Source organism: Castor canadensis, chromosome 16, assembly GCF_047511655.1.
Source record: "Castor canadensis chromosome 16, mCasCan1.hap1v2, whole genome shotgun sequence".
In the NCBI taxonomy this organism is placed as follows: domain Eukaryota; kingdom Metazoa; phylum Chordata; class Mammalia; order Rodentia; family Castoridae; genus Castor; species Castor canadensis.
The window spans coordinates 12,479,981-12,507,657 of record NC_133401.1 but is presented as its reverse complement, the minus strand read 5'-3'; the positions used below and the strand labels follow the sequence as shown (position 1 = coordinate 12,507,657).

Below are 27,677 nucleotides of genomic sequence, written 5' to 3'. Positions count from 1 at the left end.
TGCCAACCACTTCTATGAAATACAGATGGAGGTAACACTTACCAAACTCAATCTATGAGGCCACTATTATGCTCATTTATAAACTGAACAAAGCCACAAAAAGAGAATTATAGACTAATCTCTTTAATGAACACAGATGCACAATTTCTCAATAAAACATTACCAAAGCAAGTTCAACAACACATCAAAATTATTATGCACATGAACAAGTTGGTTTCATCCACAGTGTGCAAGGATAGTTCAACATGCATAAATCAAAAAATGCCATACAGCATATAAACAGAATCAAGAACAAAAAAATGACCATCTCAATTGATGCAGAAAAAGGTTTTGACAAAATTCAACATCCTGTCATGATAAAAGCTCTGAAGAAACTAGGAGTAGAAGGAATGTGCTTGAATATAATAAAGGCTACAGCCAACATAATGCTAAATGGTGAAAAGCAAAATCATTTCTTCTCAGCACAGGAATGAGACAAGGGTTTCCGTTTCCCCACTCCTGTTCAATATATTACTGGAATTCCTAGCTGAGCAATAAGGCAGGAGAAAGAAATAACAGGGATTTAAATAGGAAAGGAAGTAGTCAAATTTTTGATATTTACAGATGATATGATTCCATATTGAGAAGAACCTATAGATGACACAAAATAGATCTGACACTTTGAGAAATGTAGCAGAATATAAAATCAACACAAAAATCAGCAACTTTATGCATAGCAACAATGACCAGGTTGAGAAAGAAATCAGGAAACCAATTCCAGTCACAATAGCACCTCCTCCAAAAAATGCCTAAGTGAAAACTTAATAAAGAAGAAGAAAGACCTCTAAAATGAAAACTACAACACCTTTAAGAAAGAAATTGAAGAAACTCCCAAAATTAAAAGTCCTCCCACGTTCATGAATTGGCAGCATTAACATGGTGCAAATAGCTAAACTACCAAAAACATTCTACAGATCCAATGCAACACTCATTAAAATTCCAATATTATTCTTCACAGAAATAGGTAAATCAATTCTATTATTCATATGGAAGAATAAATGACCCTGAATAGAAAAAGTAATTCTCAGTAAAAATAGCAACACCAGAGATACCACAATACTGAACCTAAAATTAAACTACACAATCATAATCACAAAACAGCAAGCCACAAAAATAGGCACAAAGATCAGTGTAACAGAATACTAGACCCAGAATATTATTGCTTATATTCTCTCTACAACAAAATTAGAAATAAGGGCAAAATAGTTTCTGCTGGGTATTGAGGGAGTGGGGGGAGAGGGAGGGGGCGGAGTGGGTGGTAAGGGAGGGGGTGGGGGTAGGGAGGAGAAATGACCCAAGCCTTGTATGCACATATGAATAATAAAAGAAAAAAAATGAAAGCATATGACTACAGTCACCTGATCTTTGACAAATAAGTCAAAAACCTACATCCTCTTCAACAAATGGTGTTGGACAAACTACTTTATCTACATGCAGAACAGTAAAACCATTCCCAAATCTCTCCTTCTGTATAAAAATCAAGTTGAAACTTAAGACCTGAAAATTTGAAGCTACTAAAATTAAAAATAGGGAAAACTCTGGAAGATAAAGACAGAGAATTATTTTCTAAACAGGACTCCAATTTTCCAGGAAATAAAAATAAGAATTGAGAAATGGGAATGCATAAAATTAAAAAGTTTATTCTCATAAAAAACAATTATCAGAATCAAGAGATAACCCAAAGAATCAGTGAAAATCTTCCTTAGCTATTCAACAGATAAAGGGTTAAGAATACACAGAATATACAAAGAGCTCAAAAAACTAAACAGCAAAGGACAAATAATCCAACCAGTGTTAAAGACAAGCACATTATGTGCAACAGTCTGTTGACAGTTCTCACTAAAAGAAATTAAAGTGGATAATATATACATGAAGAAATGTTCAACATCCTTAGCTGTGAAGGAAATTCAAATCAAAACTCGCTAAGATTCCATCTCACTACACTCAGATTGGCAATTATCAAGAAAACAACAAATGCCGATGAGGATGTGGGGGAAAGGAACCATCATACACTACTGATGCGAATGTAAACTGGTACAACCAATATGGAACCCAGTATGGAGATTCCTCAGAAATGTAAAAATAGACTTACCTTATGACACTGCCATACCACTCTTGGGCATACATCCAAGAAGTGTAAATCAAAATATAAGACAGATACCGACATACCCAAGTTTATTGCAGCTCTGTTCATAATTGCCAAAATGTGGAGTCAGCCAAACTTTCCAACAAAGATTTAGTGGATAAGGAAAATATGGTATATGGAGATACCATAAAAATTACTCAGCCATATCAAAAAATGAAATTGTATCAGTTGCGGGAAATGGGTGAAACTGGAGATCATCACATTGAGTCAGATAAGCCAAGCTCAAAATACCAATATAAGGGCTGGCAGAATTGCTCAAGTGGTAGAGGGCCTGCCTAGCAAGCATGAGGACCTGAGTTCAAACCTCAGAACTGCCATGAAAAAAAAATCACCTGTATCACCTGTTTATTGCAAACTTTTGGAACCAGGACCTGAAATGATAATCTGTGATAATGATGATGATCATGATATTGGGACATGAATGTGAAAAGGGGTTGTCTGAGGGAGATCAATGGGAAGGGGAGAGGGAAGGAAAGGATATTGAGGGGTGAAGAGGATTGCAGTATGATATATATTGATATGTGTGTGTGTGTATAAAGATACCACTATGAAACCAACTTAGCACTGAAAAGGGATGGCATATAATGGAGGGGTGAGTTGCTCAAAGTACATTGTACACATGTGTGGAATTACCACAATGAAACCCCCTCATATTATCAATGAGTATTAATACAAAAATATAACAAAACTAATTTAATAATAAAATAGAGTGCCTGCCTGAGTTTAAACCCCAGAACCACCAAAAGAAAAGAAGAGACAGCCTCTATCATATAACAAGTTTCTGTAAGTATATGATCCTTTTTTGGTAAAAGAAAATCTAACATCTAATATAATAAAATATAACAGAAGGGGAAAACTTTTGTATATTTCCAAAATCTTCCTCTCCCCATAAAGATCTGGAAGTACAATCTTCCTTGTGGCCCAATGACAAAGACATGAAGTACCATAAAAGCACAGGCAGCTGGCACCCTACATCCAAGATTCTGAAGTCCTGCAGGTCTCACCTTAAGGATAAAATATTCCCAGAAGTGGGTGTCCTGCATTACACAATGAGGAATCCCAATTGGGACAATGTCACTGTATCTCTGAAACTTATGGATGACAGCACCTGTATAATGCTTTTTTACCTGACCTACGAGAGCTGAAAGACAATGTTGACCAATCACTCTGTCAATATCTGCCTCAACTTTCTCTGAGATGGGGTCCTGCTGGCCTCACCTTAGAAATAAAATATTCCCAGAAGTAGGTGTCCTAGGTGACACAGTGAGGAATCCTCATTAGGATGAGGCCACTGTATCTCTGAATTTCATGGATGACAGCATCGGTATAAGACATATTTATCCAATCTTCTAGGGCTGGAAGATGGTGTTGGCCTATCACTCTGTCAGTCTCCAGCTGGACTTTCTCTGAGATGGTGAGGATGTGGGAGAAGGCATGGCAGTGAACACCCATCACAGCAGACTCAACAAAGTCACCTACAAAGTGACCTGCAGGCTGGGTACTGGTACATATCTGTAATCCAAGCAATCCAGAGGCAGAGACAGGAAGCTTGTGAGTTTGAGGCCAGCCTGGGCTACACAATGAGACCCTGTCTCAAAAACCAACTGAAAATGTAACCTTCAGGTTTGAGGAAGTCTTTATAACTCTTTAGTTAGATCTGAGTTTATTGCTCGTTCTCAATGAAGCATCAGGAAGAAGGTTCAATGCACACTTTACAGAAAAGTTTTACTTGTCTTTCCATTGTAATTATGAGAGAATATTTCAGTGAAGATGGGCAGGTCAAAATGTATTCAACATTTGAGCAACCCCATTTTTGGTGGCACAAGGGTTTGAACTCAGGGCATCAAATCTTGCTAGGCAAGCTCTCTACCATTTGAGCCACACCCCATCCTTTATTTGTTTTTATTACTTTTCGGGTAGTTGCTAATGGTTTTGTCAAGGGCTGATCGTGGACCATGATCCTACTACTTACAGCCTCCTGTGTCACTGGGATCACTGGTCACACCACCATGCCCACATTATTGGTTAGCATTGGCACTCGCTAACATTTTGCCCAGGCTGGCCTGGAACTGTGATTCTCCCCATCTACCCCCGAAATTGCTGGGGGTAAAGGCAATTTTGAAATTGCTGGGGGGTAGAGGAGGGTTGAACCACTACTCCTTGCCTCCCTCCTATCCTTTTATAATTGAGAAGCTGTGGATGGAATTGGTGTCCTATCCTTTTATCTCAATGCCGTGCAATGTTATCTTAGATAACTGATTTCCTCTCTCAGCATCTTAAATTCATTAACTAGAAATAAGGGATTATTATTACATGGCTTCCCCAATTCTGGTCTGCAGGAGATGAGAACAAAAATCAATCAAGGAGCATTTAACTTTGTCATAAATCAGCTTGTCATGGCAGCTCAAGCTTCAAATATAGCTACTCAGGAGGTGGAGATTGGGAGGATCACAGTTTGAGACCATTCTGGGCAAACAGTTTATGAGACCCCCATTTCAATAAATGACTGGTTTTAGTGGTGCACAATCATTATCTCCAGCTACCTGGGGGATCAAAAATAGGAAGATCAGGGACCATTGTGGCCTGAGCATAAAGCTAGATAACAATTATTATCTCAATAATAATTATAAAAAGGATGGCAGAGATATCAACGGGCAAAGTGTGTAGTAAACATGAGGCCATGAATCCAAGACTTAGAACTGCCCCAGGATCTTGAGATGTGTGCTATACAAAACAGCAACATCTCAAGGATACCTTGTAGACTTGAAGAATATACATGCCAAGTGAGAATGTCACACACACACAGTGCTACATGCACATCCACAATCACCCTTCCATTGGAGAATCTTCATTTCTCACCACCTCCTTTTGTGAATATTATATTCCTGACTTAGCCTCTCACCTGGAGAATGTACAGGGTGAAGTTTCATGACTGGTTACCTGTATACCTCAGAGTGTAAGGACATGTGTTGTGAGAGAGAGAGTGAGTAAAGGCATGTGTGCACATGTGACTGAAACCAGGACTTGGAGAGCTCCCTGGGGTTCTGCAATAGTGAGCCAGCATAAACAGAATTTTTCCTGAAGGAGCATTACTGTCTATTCCCCTTTGCAAAGTCACTATACAAAGTCACCATTCCCTTCCCCCATCCACTTACCCAGATTCCTGGGCCATGGTGGAATCTTTGAGCTCGCCTGGCTGTAGAAATGGCTGAAGATAGCGAAGGAATCCTTCAGAGTATTTAGCAGCCATAGGAATTTGAGATCCTTGTAAGTAAAGCGCTCACCAAAGATGATGGAGCAGATGATGTTGGCTGTGATGAATTGAAAGAGGAGGGTTGGGTCCAGATAAGATCCTGGGGACAAGAGGCCCATTGTGGAGGTTTGGGTTTACCTGCCTTGTCATTCTACATGACTTTCACCCAGACAGTGCTTTCTTCACTCTGTGCATGGATTTTCTGTCTCTTGTCTGCCCACCTCTCACTGGGCCTTTGCATCTAAGTTTTTCCTTCTGCACATTGCCCTTGCTCTGTTTCTCTTTTGGTTTCTTCTCTCTTGGTCTGACTTTTTCTTTGTCCCAATTTCCTCATGCCCCTATCTGTCTTCTCTCATTCTTTATATCATCCCTGACTCTATCTATAAGTTTTTCACTTCTAGGTGTTTCTGGGAGAGTCCATTACTAGATCTTTGTATTTTCAGCTTTTTCTGTCTTGCTCTCAGTCTCCCTCTCTCTCTCTCTCTCTCTCTGCTCTACATGTATCTCATTTTCTTTATATTTTCAATCTCTGTAAACTTCTCTCCTTAAACTCAGCTCTGCATCTCTCTGACTCTTCCACTTCATTCCTATCATTAATGCTTTCCCTCTCTATATCATTATCTAGTTGATTCCCTGCCCAGAACTCAGAGCTCATCCTGGGATTTCTGCAGCTCCTCCACCAAACGCTGAGCCTCCTCCTTGTTTTGCTCTTCGATGCTCCACTTCCCCATCCCAAAATTTTTTAGGTAGTTACATAGAACCCATGGACAGTTTTCCAAGGCTTTCCACTAGTAAGGTCACACCTGATTGTTGCAGCATGGAGGGAAGCTTGAGAGAACTCTAGTGAACTTCTCTTCTTCTCCCAATTGTGCCCCACCCAGAGCCCACATACTAGTTTCTTGGAAGACAGGGTCAGTGATGGTGGTGGGCCCTCTGCCAAAGAAAACCTCAGCATGATACACTAGGGCCTTGCTTGTTGCCTTGTATCCAGACAGGACAATGGCAGACCAGGGCCCCTGACAAACTGCAAAGATGTCCCCATATTGCTCCTGCAGCTGTGGAGGGAAGGTACAGATCTCACCAACTGACCCAAGACAAATCCTTCACTCCCCCACCTGGATTACATGCCCAAATGTGCCCTGAGGCTCAATGGCTCCAGGCCCAAAAGAGAGCCAGAGGTTGAACTCTGTGGAGTCATCCAAGAGTCAATGGTAGACCCTTCTCCAAGTGTCTTTAACTCTCAACTTGTCCAAGAACCTTCTTGACTTGGATTATATGAAGTGAAGACTCCCAACACAATTTCCAGGGCCTTTCCTTCCCCATCCAGGACCACAACTCAAAGTCTCAAGTTGATCACAATTTCTCCCTGCAGTCTATTCATTCTCATAGGAATTCCAGAAGCTTCTCTAGTGGGCACATTGGCCAAATTGTGACTGGAAGAAGAGAATTCCCTAGCAGGTCTGCAATGTCTGACCCATGTTCGACCCCTCACTGCTTTGCTGCCTGTAAGCTCTGCTTCCTTTCCTAACACCCCTTGCCTCATAGCCTTTTCCCCTCCCAAACTCACTGCCTCAAAGGACTTAAGAAAGTCTTTGGGGTCTATTTGCAAATTGTTCCAAGGAAAGGCAGAGGTCAGTGTCCTGGAAGCAGGTGGACCTTGGATTTTGGTGGCCCTTGGTACCCTGATCCAGAGTACCAAGAAGCCAATAAGGATGGTGAACAGGGAGAAGGCAGACCACAGCATAGATCTTTCTCTACCTGCCTTCTGTCCTTCTGTCTCTCTTAAAGGCAGGATGCTGATTGTTGCTTTATTTCTGTGGAGGAGGATGTACCAGAAATCTACCATGGCAGAATTCCTAGCAACACTTAGATACTACAGTGAGCCCAATACAGTAGACAGTGCAAAAGCTTAGCATCTCAAGGCTGAGTCCAGCTTCCTGTTGGCTCCTAGCTGACTGGAGATAATTTCATGGACAATTATCTTGAATGAACAAGACTTCCTTCAAGTGGGCCAAAGAATGGGATGTGTGGAGGTTGAGTTTCAAGTGATTCCACTGTAAGAGTGGCTTTCAACCAGTTTTGACAGAGAAGACATTACAGCATAAGATTAAGATATGTTGACAGGGAGAATTGGGGCCATCCAGTGCCCATGTAGAATGGGAATTTATTTTGAGTATCACATGAAAGTAAGATATGGAGATGGAGAAGGTAAGATGGTCTGAAGGATGAAGTCAATCTCAATTCAGGTTGATTGAAGAGGTGCCTCATTCATTTGTTTACTGGTTGATTTCTTAGCAAATATTTTGAACACATGTCATAGACCACACAGTTCTCCAGGTGCTAACAGCACAGCAGTGAGAAAGACAACAGGTTGACCCTTCACAGAGCTGGCATTGAAGTAAGGGAAAAGTCCTTATCAAAAGTCCTTCTAGCCGGACAATGGTGGCTCACACCTGTAATCCTAGCTTCTGGGAGGCTCAGATCAGGAGAATCGAGGTTAGAGGTCAGCCTAGGCAAATAATTCGTGAGACCCCATCTCCAAAATAAGCAGAGAACAACAGACTGGAGGTGTGGCTCAAGAGGTAGAGTGTCTATTTTGCAAGTGTGAAGCCCTGAGTTGAAACCCCAGTACCACCAAAGAACAAAGAAGTCCTTCTGAAAAAATTCGCTGGGAACTGAGAAGCAATATGGTGAACACAACGTGGAATATACCAACTGCTGACCCGGAGAAGTCAGACTTTGATGTTTACCTGATTCTCTGGAGAAGGGGGAATCAGGTAACCCAAGGGTCCAAGTGCCAGTATAGCAATCACACAGATCAGGCGTATGGACTAAGGAGACATTTGCATAATGAAAAGAAGCAGGTAGGGATGCTAAGAATGTGAATGAGACAGTGTGCAACCACAGTCTGTGATATAGAGGAACCTTGAAAATTCTGTGTCAAATAAACCACACCAGACACAAAAGGTCACATATTTTAAGACTCCATTTAATGATACATCCAGAAGAGGAAAGTCTATGGAAATAGAAACCAGACTAGTGCTTTCATGGCCTGGTGTGTGGGAGAATGGAAATGGGAAAGGCCTGCTTCATAGATACAGGAATTTTTCTGGGAGTGACAAAAGTGTTAGAACTAGATGATAGGTAGTTTCACAACATGGTGAATGAACTAAAGGACCCTGAGTTGTACACTTTGAAATGATCAAGTTCATGTCATGTCAATCTCACACTAATTTAAATACATACAGGAGGAGACACTGCAGTGAAGTTTTTTGTGTTCTAGAGCCAGAATATGAAGTTGCTCTTACACTCACGAGCACTATAACTGCAGGAAACTGGTGACATTGTCTGGCCTCAGTTACTCACCTGTGAAAGGGTCAGGATCACTGCATCTACTACATGGGGCTACTGAGGGGAAGATTCAAAAGAAATCATATGCAGAGCTCTTATGTAAATGTCATAAGTACAAGGAGCTGATAAATGGGAACTGTGGTTGTTCTGAGCAAGAAAGAAGCCACTCAGCACGAGGTGTGGCCTCCGAAGAACAACTGCAGAAGGACCTTGAGTCAAGATTCCCCTTTCAGTCCCCAGTTTCTATACAGACACCAAGAAAAGTGTTCATTATTGTTGAGATTGATTTTAGCTTCTGCAGTTCTATAAATAGGGGAGAGAACACATCTTAGAACTTTCAAGAACTGTAGCATGATGTAAGGAAGTGAGATTCTAAAAAGCAAACTGCCATGGAGGAGCAACCAAGGGCTAGAAGGAGGCTGGTTTTACAGTAGGGCTTTCTGAGGTGAAGGTAGTCAGGAACCATTCCCTAGAGAGGTGAGGACACTTAATGACTATGAAATCCTTTGGCCCTCTTCTCTCGTCCCATTCAGATGGGTAGGAAGCGAATCTGGTAAGTTGGAGGTAATCTTCCCAAACCACTCTCCCTAGGAGTGAGGTCAATGTCCTTCGGGGCCACAGGGCTTGCCAAGGAGAAGTTCTGGAGGATGGTGGTAAAGAAGAGGAACAATTCATTGCGGGCAATGCCTTCACCAAGACAAATGCGCTTCCCTGTGGGAACAAAAGATCAGCCATGTGGGCACTTGGAGAGTGCAAAGTCTACCCAGTATCATCCCTAAGCCCAGATACCTGTGTCCATTTGCAATAGATGTGCGTGGTCTTGGCCTTTAACCTGCAATCCAGTATATTATTTTATGGGGTTGCAAACCCTCTGAAACTGGGTGGAGAACTTTACATGGGTGGCCCATGCTCATTCTCCTGAGACACAGTTAGTAGCTTTTGTTATATTTCCCTAGGGTTCAGTAGCCCCATAGGAGATCAGGACCCACTGTGGTTGGATGTAAGGTGTGTACATAAGTATGCACTATTTCTGACTTAATGTTCTTCATTTCTCATATGAGGAACATGGCACCCACCCATGAGACTGTTGTAAGGGTAAAGTTTATCTTTGTAGAAACTCTGAGGTTAATCCTGTATGTACCATGCTTAGTAGTGCACACCTGTAATCTCAGCACTTGGGAAGCTGAGGCAGGAAGACAGAACATTTGAGTCCAGCGTGGGTTGAATACCAAGAGTGTGTGGAGGTGATGTTTCTGGCATTGCATATGTTTTGCCTTCTGGGTTGTCTGCTGGCCATAGGTTGAGATATATGACCTTCAAGAATTTCCTCCTCTCTAGCAGACCCCTACCTCAAGCATGATTGTGCAAACCTACTCAGGAATTGGATGTAGGAGGATCAAACTTGCAGGTGTCCACAGCCAATGCACAAGGCTCTATATAAAATATAAACTAAAAAAAAAGCAAAAGGAAGGAGCATGGCTCAAGTGGCCCAGCACCATGGACATGGAGCAGAATGACAACAAAGGGAGGCTGAAAATTCTGTTGCTTCTTATTCTTCCAAGTAGTAACCTGGGAAGGCAAAGTTGAGATGGATTTCCAGGAATGCCCTGTACCTTTCAGGTTCTTGGAACATTGTGCCTGCATGGGGAAGGGTAAACATTCTTTTGGCATGTCCAGCATTTAGGAGACAGAAGACTAGTACGGTTCTTCTTGAACTGGCTTCATGAACCAGATTTTCCCAGAACAGCCTGAAGCCTGCTGTTTCTCTCTTAACACACCACTCCCATCCTGGGATGCCTTCTTAGATGTCCTTTGATATCCCCTTGGCACTAACAGACTTTTTTTAAAACATGAAATCACTTTATTACTTACAGCATTAATGGAACTAAGAGGAAAATTATATTATGGTAAATGGTAAAAGTGCATTTTATATATGTCAGTAGAATTTTTTTGGAGGCGCTGAATCTCAGTCTTCAACTTTCTTTTCTTTTTTTTTTTTCTTTATTCATTTATTTATATGAGCATACATTGTCTGGGTCTAACAGTCTTTAGGTTCAGTGTGTCTGTCTTTCTGCCCTGGGAAGTGTGCCTCTATCTTTGTCTATATCTCTAAAGCACTGCTTTTGTCCATTTTCTTCTCATCTTCTGTTCTGCTAAATATACCTTTTCATTTTTTTCATTCTTCCTCATCATGCCATCTTTATGTGTCTCTCCCTCTTTTTCCTCACTCCCACCTACCCTTCCTCTTTCTCCTCTTTTCTTCTTCCTCTTCCTCCTCCTGCTTCAAGTTCACTGTCTACTAAAAATGTCTCTTTCTGCAACAATCTCCCTGTCTCTGCCTCCCTTTGTCTCTCCTTATCCATCTCTCTGTCACATTCTCATCATCTCTCCATTGCCAACTTGTTTTTCTCTGCTCTTATTTCTCTACATCTCTGCCTCTAGTTAAACTTAGGATAAGACAACTCAATGGAGAAATGAACCACATCTCACCATCCACATGTGCCCTCCTCTCAGGGAAGAGGAAATGAGGGAGAAGGCCATTGCACTGGAGAGAGGATGGAGCAGGTTCAGAGCCTCGAGTCACTGAAGTTACTGAGTGAAACTAGAACATAGGGACTTGTTTCTGGAAATTCCTTCCCTAAAGAAAAAACCTGGACATTGGGCTTTTACATGAATAAAGCCCATTTCATTTAACATTGAAATTTTTATTCAAGCTTAATTTAAATTTGGCCTAAACATTCCTCTGTACATAGCAACTGTAAAATAATATGTAAATAAACTGGAAACTAACTTGAGATTATATTCCTCTAATAAGTAACCAAGCCTCAGCCAATCATAACAGTTAGCATTAGTCAATCATAGCCTGCAGACTGTTCAGACACAACCAAATAAGGTAAAAGGGGAACTGTAACTAATTGTGCTGATTCTGTGAGTCTATTTCCTTCTGTCTGTAAACACTGCTTGCCCACTTTGCTGGTGGAACACTCTGAATTTGTACAAGCTTAGGATATTGTCTAGTTCAGGAATTTTAGCTCAAATAAGCTCTATGAAATTTAATTTGTCTAGTTTTATTGTTCTTGTAACAATCCAGAGAGTGGCAAGTGGGAACAGGCCTGTCAAGACATACCTCAGCTCACCAGTGCTCAAGGAGGAATACAAACTCCTCCCTCAGACTTTGAGGCACTGCATAGGTAAGCTCTAAACCCACATCCCCTGGGCTTATCTTCACTCCAAAGCTTCCTACACTTTTTCAAATGTGACCTGTAGTCCCCACCTTCAGGCTTTGCCCTGGTTGTTTCCTCTGCCTGGAAAACACTGTCCAGTGGTTCATCAATACTCACCCATATGACCTCAGCTTGGAAACCAGTTCCCCATGTAAGCTTTTCCTCTCCTCCTTGCCAAAATTAGTCAGTGTTTGTCTCCTATTTTGTTACACAAGTAAAAAATAATTGCCAATTGAGGATACTTTTTGGGTGGTTTTGGGATTTGAAGTCAGTGCTTCACATTGCAAGGCATGTGCCCTACCACTTGAGACATTCCACCAGCCTTTTTGTGTTGGACATTTTCAAGATAGGGTCCCAAGAATTATTTTTACCCAGGCTGGCTTTGAACCTTTATCCTCCAGATCTCTGCCTCCTGAGTAGCTAGGGTTACAGGTGTGAGCCACTGGAACTTGACTCTCTTAAGGCTATTGCTTTGTGCCAGGGAGTCCTAAGTACTGGGCAGGCATTAAATTATTTAATTAGATTATTGTTGTATTACAATATTGTGAATGTTAGTATCCCACTTCTGGATTCTGAGTTTCCTAGGAGAGAAATGATGTCTCTGTGTGATTTCTTTGCTGCATTATCATTAGCCTGCAATAGACATGTTCGTCCTTACATATTACCAGGGGTTCCTTATACCTCTGAGAATCTGGTGTAGCTGTCACCCCACTCTGCATGTGCATGGTCCCATTCACAATTTTATGAATATTTTGGGGGCTGATAAAAATGTTCAGAGGTTTGTTTTGGTTGTTGCTTTCTAGGAAAACAAATTTCCTCAGGTTTAGAGATTTTTAAATATTTCCCCAATGTCCTGCTTACCAATATATGTCTTTAACATATAATCTCACTTCTCAGGACCCCTGTAAGTTATAGTGAAGATGGTTGGGATACCTCAGATAAAGAAACTGGGATATAGTAAGTGTCCAATAAACAAGGACCTGTTATTGTCTGTACCTGACCTCTGGTATCTGAGAAAGAGATAGAGGGTCCAGCTTACCTATGGAAAAAGGGATACAAGCATCATTCTTTTTAAATGCACCATTGGCATCCAGAAAGTGTTCAGGATTGAAGTCATCTGGATTTTCAAAGTAATTTGGGTCGTGGAGAGCAGAAGTCAGGATTGGGTAAACTTCAGTGTTCTGGGGAAAAGTTATAAGATCAAAAGATATTGTCATTTGCTGATTGTTACATGAAAAAAACATAAATGACAGATAAAGTGAAACAAAAGCAAGTTTCTGATAACCAGCATCAGGTTAATACTGAGATTTAAGAAAACTGAGACCCATGTATGAAAATGGAAAAATGAGACTTGCTGAAACTATTTGAGGAATGGGGGAGGGGGGTTGAAGGAGAATGATAGAGGCAATGAACTTAACTTAAGAAACTTTGTAATATCACAATGCACCCCCAGTGAGATAATATAATAATAAAAATATTTATAAAGCAAGAATGTCAAGTTTAATTAATTGAAATATACCAAGTTTGTTTAAATCAATAAGTTCATAATGATACTACAAAACTTTCTGGCCCTCTTTAGAAGAAGATAATCAGGTCATTATTTTGAATGCTGCTATATAAAGAACTATTTATCCTAACTTTTCCAAATGAACTTTGTAGTACTTCTGGGCAACTAAAATATGCATATATTGTAAATACTTCTTTTTATTATTGTTATTATTATTATTATTATTATTATTATTATTTATTACTGGGGTACATTTTGACATTTACAAACATTGTTAGAATATATCATAGTTGAATTTACCTCTTCCACCATTCTCCTTTATCCCCTCTCCCCACAACTGAAAATATTTCTTATGAAAGTTATTCCAGCTAATAAATAAGGAATAAAAAACAAAATGATTACTATTTTGCAAAAAAAGAAAGAAAGAAAAGAAAACTGAGACCTAGGCATGGTGACTCACACCTTTCATCCAAGCTACTTGGGTGCTGAGATCAGGAAGGTCACAGTCACAGGACAGCTCCAGCACAGAGTTCACAATTCCCCATCTTAACCAATAGCTGAACTTCGTGATGCACACCTGTCATCTCAGATGTGGCAAGAAGTGTAGAATAGTATGATCATGGTCCATCCCAGGCAGGACAAAAAGCAAGACCTTATCTCCAAAATAACCAGAGTAAAAAGGACTGGAGGTGTGACTCAAACAGTAGAGCCCCTGTCTAGCAAGTGCAAAACTCTGAGTTCGAATCCCAGTAATGACCAATAAAAAGAAACAAAAAAGAAAAGAAGAAGTAAAACTGAGATGAGGATGCCCACACATTGATGTGGGAGATAGCTGGTCTCACCTTGGGGATAATGAACCCTCGGAATGCAGTGTCTTTGGTGACCATGTGGGGTGCACCAATAGGGAGGAGATCTGAAAATCTCTGAATTTCATGGATGACTGCATCAGTGTATGGCATTTTGTTGCGGTCATCAAGAGCCGGTAGACAATGTGAGCCAATCACTTCCTTGATCTCCTTCTGAACTCTCTCTGCACAGAAAAGGGGGACAATGAACTGCACCTCCACAGAGGCATTACAGCAATAATACTGTGGATTTCAAAGATCAATAACCCAGGAAAAACCTTGAGCAAAATGTTAGATCATTGATGCTGCTCAGAGTAGTCAGCAGGGGGTGAGAGCAGAGGGAGAAAATAAGAATTCGCTGTTTGAAATCTAATGAGTGTTGTGAATTATCTCCCTACAAGCATAACTACACACACACACACACACACACACACACACACTCACACACACACACACAATTTGCATGGAATTTTATACTAAGAACTCCAGGCTACCCATCTGTCATAACTCCCCTTCTAACATTAATGGAAAATGAATTAGCATTTATTACCTGTGTGTTACAGGTTAGGCACTTTACTAGGTGTTCAGGAACATAACAGTGGAAGAGATCAATAGATTAATCTATGAACAACTGTGTAGGTAATGAATACATCAGTCAATCAATCAATGGATAAATCAATGAAGTATGGAAAAATTGATGAATCAATAAAATCAACAACCCAATAAATGGATATATATATGTTGAACCTATCAAACAACAGGTGAATCAATTAATTGATCAATTAATGAATAGTTCATAGACAAATAAACCAATGAACCCAGCTAACAAATAATCATGTAAATGGCAAATTTTGGAGGAATTTTGAATGAATAAATTACTGAAGGAATGAGTAAATAAAGGAATATTTGTGTGGGTGGATTGAATGATATATCAGTGAAATGAGTTTTTCAGTTGAGGAATGGGTGGATGAATGAATGATGAATTGAAAGACTGGTTGGTGGGGGTATTAAGGAATGAAACCTAGTTCAGAGAAGGATGGATGAATGCATAAATAAATGTGTGAGCCAATGAACCAATGACAAATAGTTAATTCATCACTGTTCCAGGGGTCAATTCATGAACCGACGAATCTAAATCAATGAATAAAGTCATGTCGTTGGATGAAAGAATCAGCAAGTATCCAGGTGAATTAATCAATGATAGATGGATGTGGGATTGGAGGGTGGATGGATGGATGACTGGATAATGGATGGACAGTTGGATAATGGATGGATGCATGCATGGGTGGATGGATGCATGAGGAATGGCAAAGTGACTCAAGCAGTATGAATGCCTGCCTAGCAAGCATGAGGTCCTGAGTTCAAACTCAAGTGCCTCCAAAAAAATGAAGTCCATAAATGGCTGTATGGATTGATGAATAAATGAATAGATGGATGGATAGATGGATGGATGGATGGATGGATGGATGGGTCAATCTTTAAGTAATTGCAGAAAACAGTAAAAGAATAAGTAGACAAATTCTTTAGTCATCCATCCACTAACAGGACTGGCTCAGTTAGCGCTAGTCTAAAGCCTGCAGAGCTCCTGGTTAAGAGACCAACATTGCCTCTCTCATCCCTAGACCCACCTCTGCATCCAAAGGGGAGAAGCAGAACTTCCTAAATGGTTGTCCCTGGCTTACCCACAACATGAGAGTACTTGAGCATGAACAGGAAGCCATAGTGGAGAGTGGTGCTAGTGGTCTCAGTGCCGGCAAAGAAGAGTGAGAGCAAGGTGATTATGAGGTTCTGGTGGTGGAACTCAGTGTGTGCATTGAACTTCTCCCGGATACAGAGGGGCAAGAGGGAGAGGGAGGGTCAGGGGACACTGGAGCCTCACTGCAGGAAGGTACACTCTCTCTGGGCACCCTCCCTCTGTTTCTGTGTCTCACGCTGTCTGGTCCACTTTGTGTTTCTCTATTCTGGACACATCCAACCATTTATCTCTGTCTCTGTCTCTCCAGCCTCCCTACTCTTATTTCTATATCACTCTCTCCTCCCCTTTTGTATGTTTCTTGCTTTTTGTTTCCCAGTATCTTTTTGTCTTGTGGGTCTTTTCTTCTACTTTTTGTCCCTTGGCCTGAATTTCTTCCTCTTCTCTCTGAATTTCTTCCCCTTCTCTCTGAATTTCCCACATCTCCCTCTCTCTCTTTCTCCATTTTTCCTTCCTCCTCCCTACCTTCTCCTTCCTTTCACTCCAACCCTTCTGTATCTCTTCCCTTCCTTTTCACTATTCTTTCCTCCCATTCTCTGCTCTTTGCAACCCCATCTTCTCCTTTCCCTCCGTTCTTATCAGTCCTCCATCTTTCACTACCACCCTTTCCCTCCTCTCATCCATGCAGATCCTACTTTCTCCATGTGCAGCAGGTAGGAGTCAATGAAGTCTCTTGGGGAGCTGGGGTCCAGGGTTGCACGGTGCTTCTCCACACTGTGGCCAATGAAAGTATTGATTTCCTGAAAATTTTTATAGATTTGCCTGTGTGGACCAGGAAAGTACTTCAGGAAGTCCGAGAAGAGTTCAAACATCTGCAAGAAAGAAAGGGCTGTGAGATACACCTGAGGATGATCTTGTATGTCTCAGGGAATAGACAGTGCTCAGGATGGTGAAGTAGCTCAAATTGTAGAGTGCCTGCCTAACAAGTGTGAGGCACTGAGTTCAAACCCCAGTAGCACAAAAAAAAGGCAGCACTCCTGGGGAGCATCTATACCTCATGGGGAAATTCTCTCTCTCATCTGTCTCTCCCTCCCTCTCTCTTACTCCTCAATTTTCCTCTTTTATCCTCTCTTTTCTCTCTGGGATCTTCATTTTCTTTGTTTTTCTCTGACTCAAGTTCTGCCTCCCTTTCTTTCTATCTCTCCATCTCTGTTCACCATCTCTCCCTCCCTCTAGGTGTCATACTCTCTGTTTCTCTCTCTTGTACCAGGCCCTTTCCAGTCCACTTTTGCTTTTGAGCACCCAGACCAGAACTTCTTTTCCCTGCTCTGGATATACCCTTCATCCCACCCATTCTCTTCTTCTCATTGACCTGGCCATAGAAGGAGCTGGCAAGCACAAAAGACTGATAGAACAAATCCAGCAGCCGCAGGAATTGACGGTCCTTATAGTCAAATCGTTCTCCAAAGACAATGGAGCAGATGATGTTGGAGGTGATACACTGGAAGAGGAAGGTGGGGTCCAGGGGGGCTCCTAAGAGAAGGAGGTGTCAGGACATGGGATACAGAATCAAAAGCAAGAAAAACATTTGGCCGCTGCCCCATCTTTGTGTGACTGCCTCCCCATTGCTCTGTAATAAAATATAAGAATATCAATAATAACTAACACATAATAATAACTAGACATGCCCCAGTCTAAGCACTTTACACATTATTTTATTTTTAATTTTCATCAACCATTATAAGGACCATGCAATTCTCTTATTACTCCTCACATAGTAAATGGCTAAACAAAGAGGTTAAGCAATTTGATCAAAGTAACACAGTTACTAATTACCTGGGTCAGGAGTCAGACACAGGAAGCTGAGAAACAGAGACAGGGTTAGGATTGGGAAAGGTAGTGTTCAATCAGCTGCTTGTTCAAATTTTAAAGCCCTGAAAACTCCATCCCTATCTATCACTCTCCCTCTCTCTCCTCTTTCTATTTATAGGGCTTTCAGTTCTTCTAGGAATCATTCTTCAATGGTGACTTGATACCTGTGTATGACAGACTCGGTCCTGGCTCTTGTGGATGGGAGAGGGGAGCTAGAGCCCAAGAACATTGGGCTGCTGTGGCCCCATCTCTCTGGGTCTCACCTGTCTGTCTTTTCTCAGTCCTCTGGAGATATACCTCTGAATCTTGTATGTCTGTCTCTCTTAATTTTCTTTCAGTTTTTCTCTGCCTGTCTCTTCCCACTCTTTCTCTGTTCTTGTGTGTCTTTCTCTTCCTCTTGATCTATTCATGTCTGTCTCTCCTTCCTGTTTTTCTGTGCTACTCTGCTTCCCCCTTACTTCTCAGTCTGTCCATCCCTATTGCTCCCTTCCAGCCTCTACACTGACACCTCAGAGTCTTCTGAGAAATGTTGGTAAGAAAGATGGTGATAAAATGGCTGAATTGCTATCATCAAGAAAATAAACAACTGGGGTGAATATGAGGGGCAAAAGGAATTCTTATTCACTGTTGGTGGGAATGTAAATCATTGTAGCCACAATGAAATCAGTATGGAGTTTCCTCAAAAACTAAAACTAGAACTACCATATTATCCTGCTATACCACTCCTGGACACACATGCACTGGAATTTAAATCAGCATGCAATCAAGATGCTGCACACCATGGTTATATCAGCACTAGCACAATAGCCAAACTATGGAATCAGCCCAGGTACCCTCCATGGATGAATGGACAAAGAAAATATAGCATATATACACAATGGAGCATTATTCGGGCATAAAGAATATATAGTTTGCAGGAAAATGAATGGAACTAGAGATCATCATGTGAAACAAAATAAGCCAAACTGAGAAAGACAAATATTGCATGTTTCTCTCATATGCAGAATCCATGCTGTTTTAAATGACATGGAAGTAGAGGGGGAACTGTTGGGAAGAGGAAAAGGGCTGGCAGGAAGAGACAGAACAAAAGATAATGGGAAGTGAAAATGATCCAAGTACATTATATATATGTATATATACATATGTATGTATGAAATCTATAAAAAATAAAATGAGAGGCCAGGCTCCCTAGGCTCATACCTATAATCCCTGCCAGTCAAGGAGGCAGAAATCAGAAGAATCGGGGTTCAAAGTCAGACTAGACAAATAGTTTTTGAGGGACCCTATCTCAAAAATATCCAGCACAAAAAGGGCTGATATAGTAGATCAAGTGGTAGAGTACCTACCAAACACATACAAGACCCTGAGTTCAAGTCACAGAACCACCAAAAAAAATTAAAAGAAAATGAGAGAAAGAGGTGCAAAAAGGGGGAGCATGTCACTGATATGTCCTTGTTATGGATAATCCAAAAGTGACAAAAACATGCTCTTCTGGATGCCCAAGAGCAGAGCACCCCACCTGTCTCTTTGTTCTCTGCCCACTCTTCAGCACCTTCCTAAGAGAAGAAAATCACAGTTTGCTTGTTTCAAAATGCCTGCCATTCCACCTTTTCTCTTTGACTTCTTTTACAGAAGCCCTGTTTTACCTTCAGCACATAAAATTAACCCACAAATTGATTTTCTTGATCACAATTGAGTAATACACTAACCACTCATTCTATGTGTCTTGAATGATTCTTAGACACTATAAAATTTCTCTCTCTCTCTCTCTCTCTCTCTCTCTCTCTCTCTCTCTCTCTCCTACACCTCTGTCTCCATCTTCACCTCTCTATTCACATATACCTCTGTCTTTCTACAGCTGTGCACCCTACAACATTATCTGTTTTACTGTCTTTCATTCCTTTCCTTTCCATCCCCTGAGACTCACCCTTGGATTTCCGCAGCTCCTCCACCAGGCACTGAGCCTCCTTCTGAATCCGCTCCTCCACACTCCGCTTTCCCATCCCGAAATCCCTCATGGTAGCCAGAGAGAAGCGCCGAAGGGCCTTCCAGCGTTCCCCATTGGCAAAGACCACACCTGGAGGCAAAGTAGGCATGGGTTACAGAGGAAGTTCAAAGGATACTGGATCCCACCCCACCACTCGTCCTCCTTCCTCATATTCACCTTCCCCAGATCACACCCTCCATTTCATCCCTTTCCAATGCCTTTACAACCCTCACCATATCCTTGGAAGACTGGCTCAATGGTGGCAATTGTCCCTCGACCAGAGAAAGCCTCAGCTTGGTCCACCAGGGCCTCCCGTATGGTGTCTGTACCAAACAGCATCACCACAGGCCTACGTCCCAGGTACACTGTGAACACATCTCCATATTTTTCTCGAAGCTGTGAAGCATAAAGATTGCTATTATTCAGTACACAACTTGTTTTTAAAACGCTCAGATACAGATGAGTAATTGAGTGTCTCCCCCAGGACCCTCCTTCACAGGCTATCATTCCAAGGACCAAGCAACTGAAGGGTTCATCCACAACCCAACCAGTGTCTTCTGTGATTGGTTAGGGCCCAATCAGTACAGAAGGTTGAATATTTCTAACACTTTCCCTGCTTGTATCTTTGAGTCTGGCCAGATCTCTCCTGCATTTCAACCAAAGGATCCTCTATCTTGTAACACAACTTCCACCTGCTTTCTGCCTCTTGACAATTTCCACAGATGATGACTCTGGCCTATCCGTTGGGTAGACATGAATGAGAAGTGATGGTCTCTTAGCATGATCCTGAAGTGTGAAAAATCATAACTTCAGTATAGCCACTTGGAAAAGTGCTGGCCAATGGTACATCTAGCATCTATGGGGAATTGATTCCAGGACACCCTTAGAGACAAAAACCCTCTACTACTCATGTCTCTTATATAGAATGGTGTAGTCTTTGCCTATAAACTGTATACTTTAAATTTCCAGATTACTTAGATACCCAATAAAATTAATATGCTATGTAAATAGTCACTATTTAGAGAATGCCAAGAAAAAAATCTGTATTTGACTAATTTTTTCAAGTATTTTTACTCCACAGTTGGTTGGATCTGCAAATGTTGAATTTGAATATATACATACACAGCAACTGCACCAGCAAATAACATGCCCAACAAAAATGAGTACACGTGTTCACCAAAAACAGAAACCAACAAGAATATTTATAGAAGCATTTTTAATAGAATTCCCATCAACATATATATAGAATAAAAAGTGACAGATTCATGCAATGGAATATTATTCAGGAGTTAAAAAGAGCAATCTAAAGCTACAGCAAGTAACATAGATGAAACTCACAGACATCATGTCAAGTGCAAGCAACTAGACACAAAGGTGAGTTTGGATTACATTTGCTTCAATTTATCTGAAGCTCAAACACAGAAAGAACCAACCCACATTGTCAGAGAAATGGGAGGATAGTGACTGGAGGATATCAGCCCTATTTTTAATTGATTTGCATATCTGTTCAGTTTGTGAAAATTCATTAAGCATCAATTAAAACGTGGGCTAAAAATCATAAAACGATCCAGGCATAGTGGCACATGTCTGTAATCCCAATAGCTGGCAGGCAGGCATTTCTAGTTGAAGGCAGATCTGAGTCTCAAAAAAATTTCAAAATTTCTTTCATTTATAGTTCCTCACTATTTGTTCTGCATCCATTCTTATACTTCTAAAAATGATTTCACTTCTCTCCAAGTCACAAAAATCCTATTAAAACATTTATTAGTTAGCTGGACACTAGTATCTAACACCTGTAATACTAGCTATTTAAGAGGCTGAGATCAAGAGAAGTGTAGTTTGAGGCCAGCCTGAGGAAATAGTTCATGAAACCCCATCTCCAAATGACCAGAGCAAAATGGACTGGAAGTGTGGAAGGTAGAGCACCTGTTTTGTAAGTGTGTTGCCCTGAATTCAAACCCGAGTCCCAATACAAAAAATAAACATTAATTAGTTAATATTAGTTAATATTCCTAAGCTTGTCCAAGCCTTCCAATGCTATCATGTCTACCCAAAATTACCTTATCTGTTTTTTAATCTGCTTCTCCCAGTGCAATGTCCAGAGGCATAATGACCTTATATATCTTGTAATAATGCCACACCATCGAGGTCTAGAATATTCCTCAACACATAAAAGATACTTAATAAATTATTCCTTAATTACTGATAAAATATGAGTGGATCAATGTGCTGTTTAATGTGCTTACATGCCAGCTCTCTCCAATGTACCACTGAATTCTCCTCACAACCTTAAGAGTCACATATTCTTTTTGTCACCATCTCATGTTACAGAAGAGAAAACTGAGACTCTATAAGAACTAAATCTGGGACACAAACCCACATCTATGATTCCAGAAGTACTTGTGAGCTTATTAGAGAATGGAGAAGGAAGAGTGCCACCCTTCCCAGACCTTCCCATCAGGACACCTGTACCCATCCCCTCCCTCCGTTATTAAGTCAAATCAAACACATAGTGGTGCATGCTTAGAAGACACTTGAGGGTCCCTGAAAGAGCTTTACATATGCAAAAGAATATGTACATTTCTGAAGAGGAGGTGGTCCATGCTTTTAAGCAGATTATTTAGTGAATCCCAAATTGTTAAGTGGCTTTGGTCTAGGGAGGCTTTGGAGACAATGAGACCTCCAGTGATCTCAATGCTGAGTTTCTCAATCTATTCATTATGTTTCTGCAGCTATAACAGAGTTCCCAATCCTGCATAATCTGTAAAGAACAGAGATTTATTCAGTACAGTTCTTGAGGCTGGGAAGTTCAATGTGAAGGGAGTCTGCATCTGTCAAGGCCCTTTTTCCCATGTTTTCCATGACAGAGGTGGAAGGATAAAAGAGCCTGCACACAAGAGAGAATGAGCCAAACTCACTTTTATAGAAAACCCATTCTCATGATAAATACATTAATCCCTTCATGATGCAGAGATCTCATGGTCTAATCACCTTTTAAACATTCCAGCTCTCAGTATTTGTAGTGCAGGTAGTCCTCTAAATCCTAGCCAGAGTAACTCTGTCTCGCAGCAAGCTGCCATTTTAACTCCTCCATGTGCCAGAGTGCAGCAAAACAAGTCCATTCTTCCTCTGGTCAGACAATGTTTACTGAGACTATCAGAATCCCTGATAAGAGAAAATGGAGTGCACATAAACATACAAACTTCCCAGAGCCTGGTTTTGTTTGCCTGGGTTATTGGAGACTGTATAGTCTGCCGCTTTAATACAAGCTGGGGTTCTATGTTCAGTTTTGCATTAGTTCTATTGTAGGCTTACATAGAGCAGGCAGCTTTGGGGTAATGCAAAATTGTTGACCACTCTGTGAGTAATTCCTATTAAACTCATTTTAGTTATCAAGCTTGACTTTTATGAGTCATTATTTGGGCTTTTGATGTGATCCCCAGTTGGGAGACGTGTTTCTTTTCTATCTGTTGAGGATAGTCAAGCAACACTATTGTTTCCAACTTACATTTCCAACATATGAGCTTTGAAGGACACATTTACCACTAGTCCCCAAAATTCAAACTGCATTCACTCCATCCCAATTGTCCCAACAGTCTTATCTCACCATCAACTCAAATTTCTAAAGCATAGAGGCTCATCTGTGAGATTCAAGATAAATTCATCCTGAAGCAAATTCCCTCCAGCTGTAAATCTGTGAAACTGAACACGTTATGTCCTCCATAACACAGTGGTGTGATGGGCATAAGATAAGTATTTCCATTCCAAAATTGAGATATAAGCAAGAAGAAAGAAGTGGTCCAAGTAAACCCAAAACTCAACAGGGAAAACAATTTAGTACCCTTGTGACATATACAAACATTTAGAATGAAATGTAATGTACTTGGAACTTCTTCCTATGTGATAAAACTCTATTAAAAAGGGAGGGCACTGAGACTGTAAGAGCCAGGCAACCCTTTGCAGGTCCTGGCCAACTTCAAGTCCTGCCCTCACCAGAAAATAAACAGATGGACCTGCCTGATCGTAGACTGTCATACTCCAAGATTTTTAGCTCAATAAATCTCTTTAGTTTATAAAGTACCTATCCTCAAGTATTTTGGAATAACAGCAGAAAGCAAAGACACCATGTGATTCTATCTTGCCCAGGTAGACCACTTCACTTCTTGCCATGTTCTTTGGCTTCATTCAGGCCAGTTCCTCACCATGCTATCCCAATTCAATATCTGCCTCTTCTCTACCAGACATGTCATTCTCTCATTCCTTCCTTATGTGTTCCCCAATACCCCCCAGTTAAGATGGTCTCATTTTAACTACATCTAGCATTTGAAGCTCTGTCCATGTCTTACCTCTCAAATAAACTGTTCTGGGCCCTCAAATAATCTTAGAAATCCTATTTCTTCACTTGAGTACAGTACTAATGAGGTGAGCATGTATCAGTTATCTAATTACTTTTTAATTATATCTCCAACCAGTCCGCTCCTAAAGTGCAAGGGATGCAGCTCATTTCCCTGAACGAACCTGCATACAGTGGGACTAGGCAATGAATAAATAGTGTTTAATTATTCAGAATACATAGGTAGAAGAACTGGTGGTAATTTCCTGGCCATTTCCTATTGAATCTCCCCTGGTGGCCTAGTTTACTCACAATCTTAAGGTCATTTTTCACTTCTGGGACAAGACATAGCATCTTCATGTTATAATAGAATGCTAACTTGGATTTTTCAACAATTGAGAAGAATATTTTTAAAACATTGGTAGAGCTAGCCATGATGGTGCACACCTATAATCTCAGCACTCAAGAGGCAGAATCAGGAGGACTGGGAATTCAAGTCCAGCCTTGGCTACATATTGACAACCTGTCTTTAAAAACTAAAACCTTGGGATGTAGCAGAGAGGTAGAGCACTTGCTTCTGATGTGCAAGACACTGGGTTCCTTCCCTGGGTCTGCAAAAAAATTAAAATTTATGAATAGTCTGAGACATTTTCATAAAATATACAGGATTCCTACACTCATAGAATCTTACAATAAAAATGGGCTTCAGAGACTAGGAAGGAAGGAAAGAAAGAAAGATAGGAAGGAAGGAAGAGAGAAAGAAAGAAAGAAAATAGAATCAATAAATGGACCATTGTGGCCAAGCATGGTGGTGCACACCTGTAATCTCAGCAGCAAGAGGCTGAGGCAAGAAGATCACCAGCTCAAACCCAGCTTGGGCAACATAGTGAGACTCTGTCTCAAAAAAGTAAAATAAATCAATGTTCGATTGATGTGGCAGGAAAAATTTCAATTAAAAGTCAAGGGATAACAGGCCCAAGATCCGGGAGTGTGGTCTCTACAGTCAGAGGGGGAATCACAGGAGCTCCTAGCTACTGTCAGTGTTCCAGTTCTCCCATTGGGTCCTGGGGTCATGGACACAGGTTAATTATTAATAAACATGTAATAATGGAGCACAAAATCCTGTGTGCAAAGCAGTAATGGAAGACTGCTAAACACTGTTCAGATGTCAGTTGCTGTTATGGGACATTGGATTTAGTATTGGTAAATACTCTCTACCCGTCTCTATTGCCACACTCCCATTTTCCTCCCCTTAGATCCAGCAATGGCTCAGGCCACCCTTTCTTTCTCTTGTTGACTGATGCTTGTTCCCTTTTTCTCTCCTGGAATAGGGAGGCACCCAAGAACATGGCAGAAGGTGGCAGAGAAAGTGAAATTCTTCACCCAGACACCTCTGCATGCCCACTTGCCTCTTCCAAGGAGAGTGCCCTGCACAACTCCAAACCAAACAAGGGTGCACCTTGCAATCTGACCACCATTCATCACATTTCACATCTCCCCCTGTATCCACCAACATTCCCACTCCAGCCCTGAGCCTGGAAGGAGTCCTCAGTCTTCCTGTTGATTGATCTCCTTCTACCAAAGCAGGGACCAGACCTCTGTAGGTCCCTGTCCATTTGTGTCTCACCTGCAGGAACGATTTGAGGAGGCCTCGTCTGTCCATCTGCAGAATGTTCCCCAGGAAGGGCAGAGGGCGAGGGCCTGGAGGGAGGCAGCCAGGGTCTTTTGGGCGGCACCTGACCAGAAGAAGCAGGAAACCCGTAAGGAGAGCAAAGAAGAGAAGGACACTGAACTCCATGGTCCCAGTGTGACCTCCATCCACCCTGCTGCAACCTGGAGCTGAACCTTTTAACCTTAGCCTGTCTCCACATCCACTTATATAACTTCATCCATTCCCTGCCTCTCTTGTCATTGCCCATGAGTGTGAACTCAGAGGACAGGTGCTGGGATCCCACACTTCCTGCTTTGGCACTCAGGTGACATGCTCACACCCTAGCCCTTTACTCCCTTTCTAGATATTGGCAGAGATACTATGAAACAGACATCAAGGTAAACAAAAGTGTTTGCTTTTCTGTGTGTGCATGTGTATGTGCACATGTCTATTTTTGTGCATGAGATGAACTTGCCTACATAGTTTTTGTCTGTTTGTTTACACTGATGTGCATTTATCCATGTCTGCTTGTATCTGTGTGTGTGTGCTGGTGTGCTTTTTATACGTGAGGGGATGTTTTATTTACAAATGTGGATGTGCAGTGTGTGCTTCTGTGGATGAAAATGTGCACACTTATTTGTATATCCCTGCACTTGTGAGGGCTTCTGTGTATGTCTTTGGTTTCAAATGGGAAGGTGTGTTTGCACTGAGTAGTGGAGGTGGTGGTTACATGTGTTCCTGTGTATGAGTCTGTGTGCCGGAATGTTTGTGCATTTCCTAGCCCCTGTCTTTGTAAGGCCTGTAGGTGTTCAGTGTCCATTTCTCCAATGTCCCCCTTTCACTCTCTGCTATGTGACAGCCACAGGTGGGAATGAGCGGAGAAACAGAAAGAGATGCAGAATTGGTGAAGAGCAGAAGTAAAAGTGGTCAGGTGGAGAGAGAGAGCCTGAGACCTGGCAGAAGGAGCAGGTGGATGGTCTTGCTCTCTGGTCACTCTCACTTTTGTTATGGTTACTTTGCTGCATCTGGCTGTCTTCACAGTACAGGAAATTCTCTGATTTTCTATTGCTTTCTCTCTCTCCCTGACTCAGTGTCTCTGTTTTCTCTTTTACACACTGAGTTCCAGGAATGCAGAGACCATGCCTTCATCTGTTTTCTGCTGTAACAGAATACCAGAGACTAAGTCACTGGTGATGAACAGAATTTCACTTGGCTCGTGGTTCATGAGGCTGTGGTATCTGAGAGCATGGGGCATCTGGTGAGGGCCTTTGTGCTGTGTAATAAGATGGAAGAAGGGCAAGTGAGTCTAAGACTGTGTAAGAGGGGGATTAAGAGGAGCTAATTAACCCATTCCCACATAATGACTTTAATAAATTCCAAAGCACAGTCTTCTTGACCTAATCACATATTAAAAATCTCACCTGTTTTATTTTATTTTTCACTATTGTTGTACTGGGAGTACATTGTGACATTTACAAAAGTTCTTATACTATATCATTGTTGAATTAACCACTTCATTCTCTACATCCCCCTTTCCCTCATTCCTGGAATAGTTTCAACAAGCCACTTTTTTCATTTACATACATGTATACATATTTCCACTATATTTACCTTCCTTCACTATTTCCTTATATCCTCCCCATCCCGCAGGTACCAACCCCCCAGACAGGAGCTGTTTTGCCTTCCTGTTCTCTGTTTTTGAATGTAAAAATGACATTTTTATATTTTTGATACCTGTGCAGGATACTTCATTATGACATTTCCATGTATATATGT

General features: G+C 41.3%; 1 protein-coding gene across 1 annotated transcript; it reads right to left on the bottom strand.

The window, feature by feature from the left end:
• Nucleotides 1-9,318: 9,318 nt before the first annotated feature.
• Nucleotides 9,319-26,048, bottom strand: LOC109675394 (cytochrome P450 2B1-like). The gene is made up of 9 exons (XM_074057344.1): nt 25,878-26,048; nt 20,151-20,313; nt 19,858-20,007; nt 17,431-17,591; nt 16,754-16,930; nt 16,048-16,186; nt 14,363-14,550; nt 13,053-13,194; nt 9,319-9,500 (listed from the first exon to the last, which is right to left on the bottom strand). The coding sequence occupies exons 1-9, from the start codon at nt 26,046-26,048 to the stop codon at nt 9,319-9,321; spliced, it is 1,473 nt and encodes a 490-aa protein (XP_073913445.1).
• Between the last annotated feature and the right edge of the window lie 1,629 nt (nt 26,049-27,677).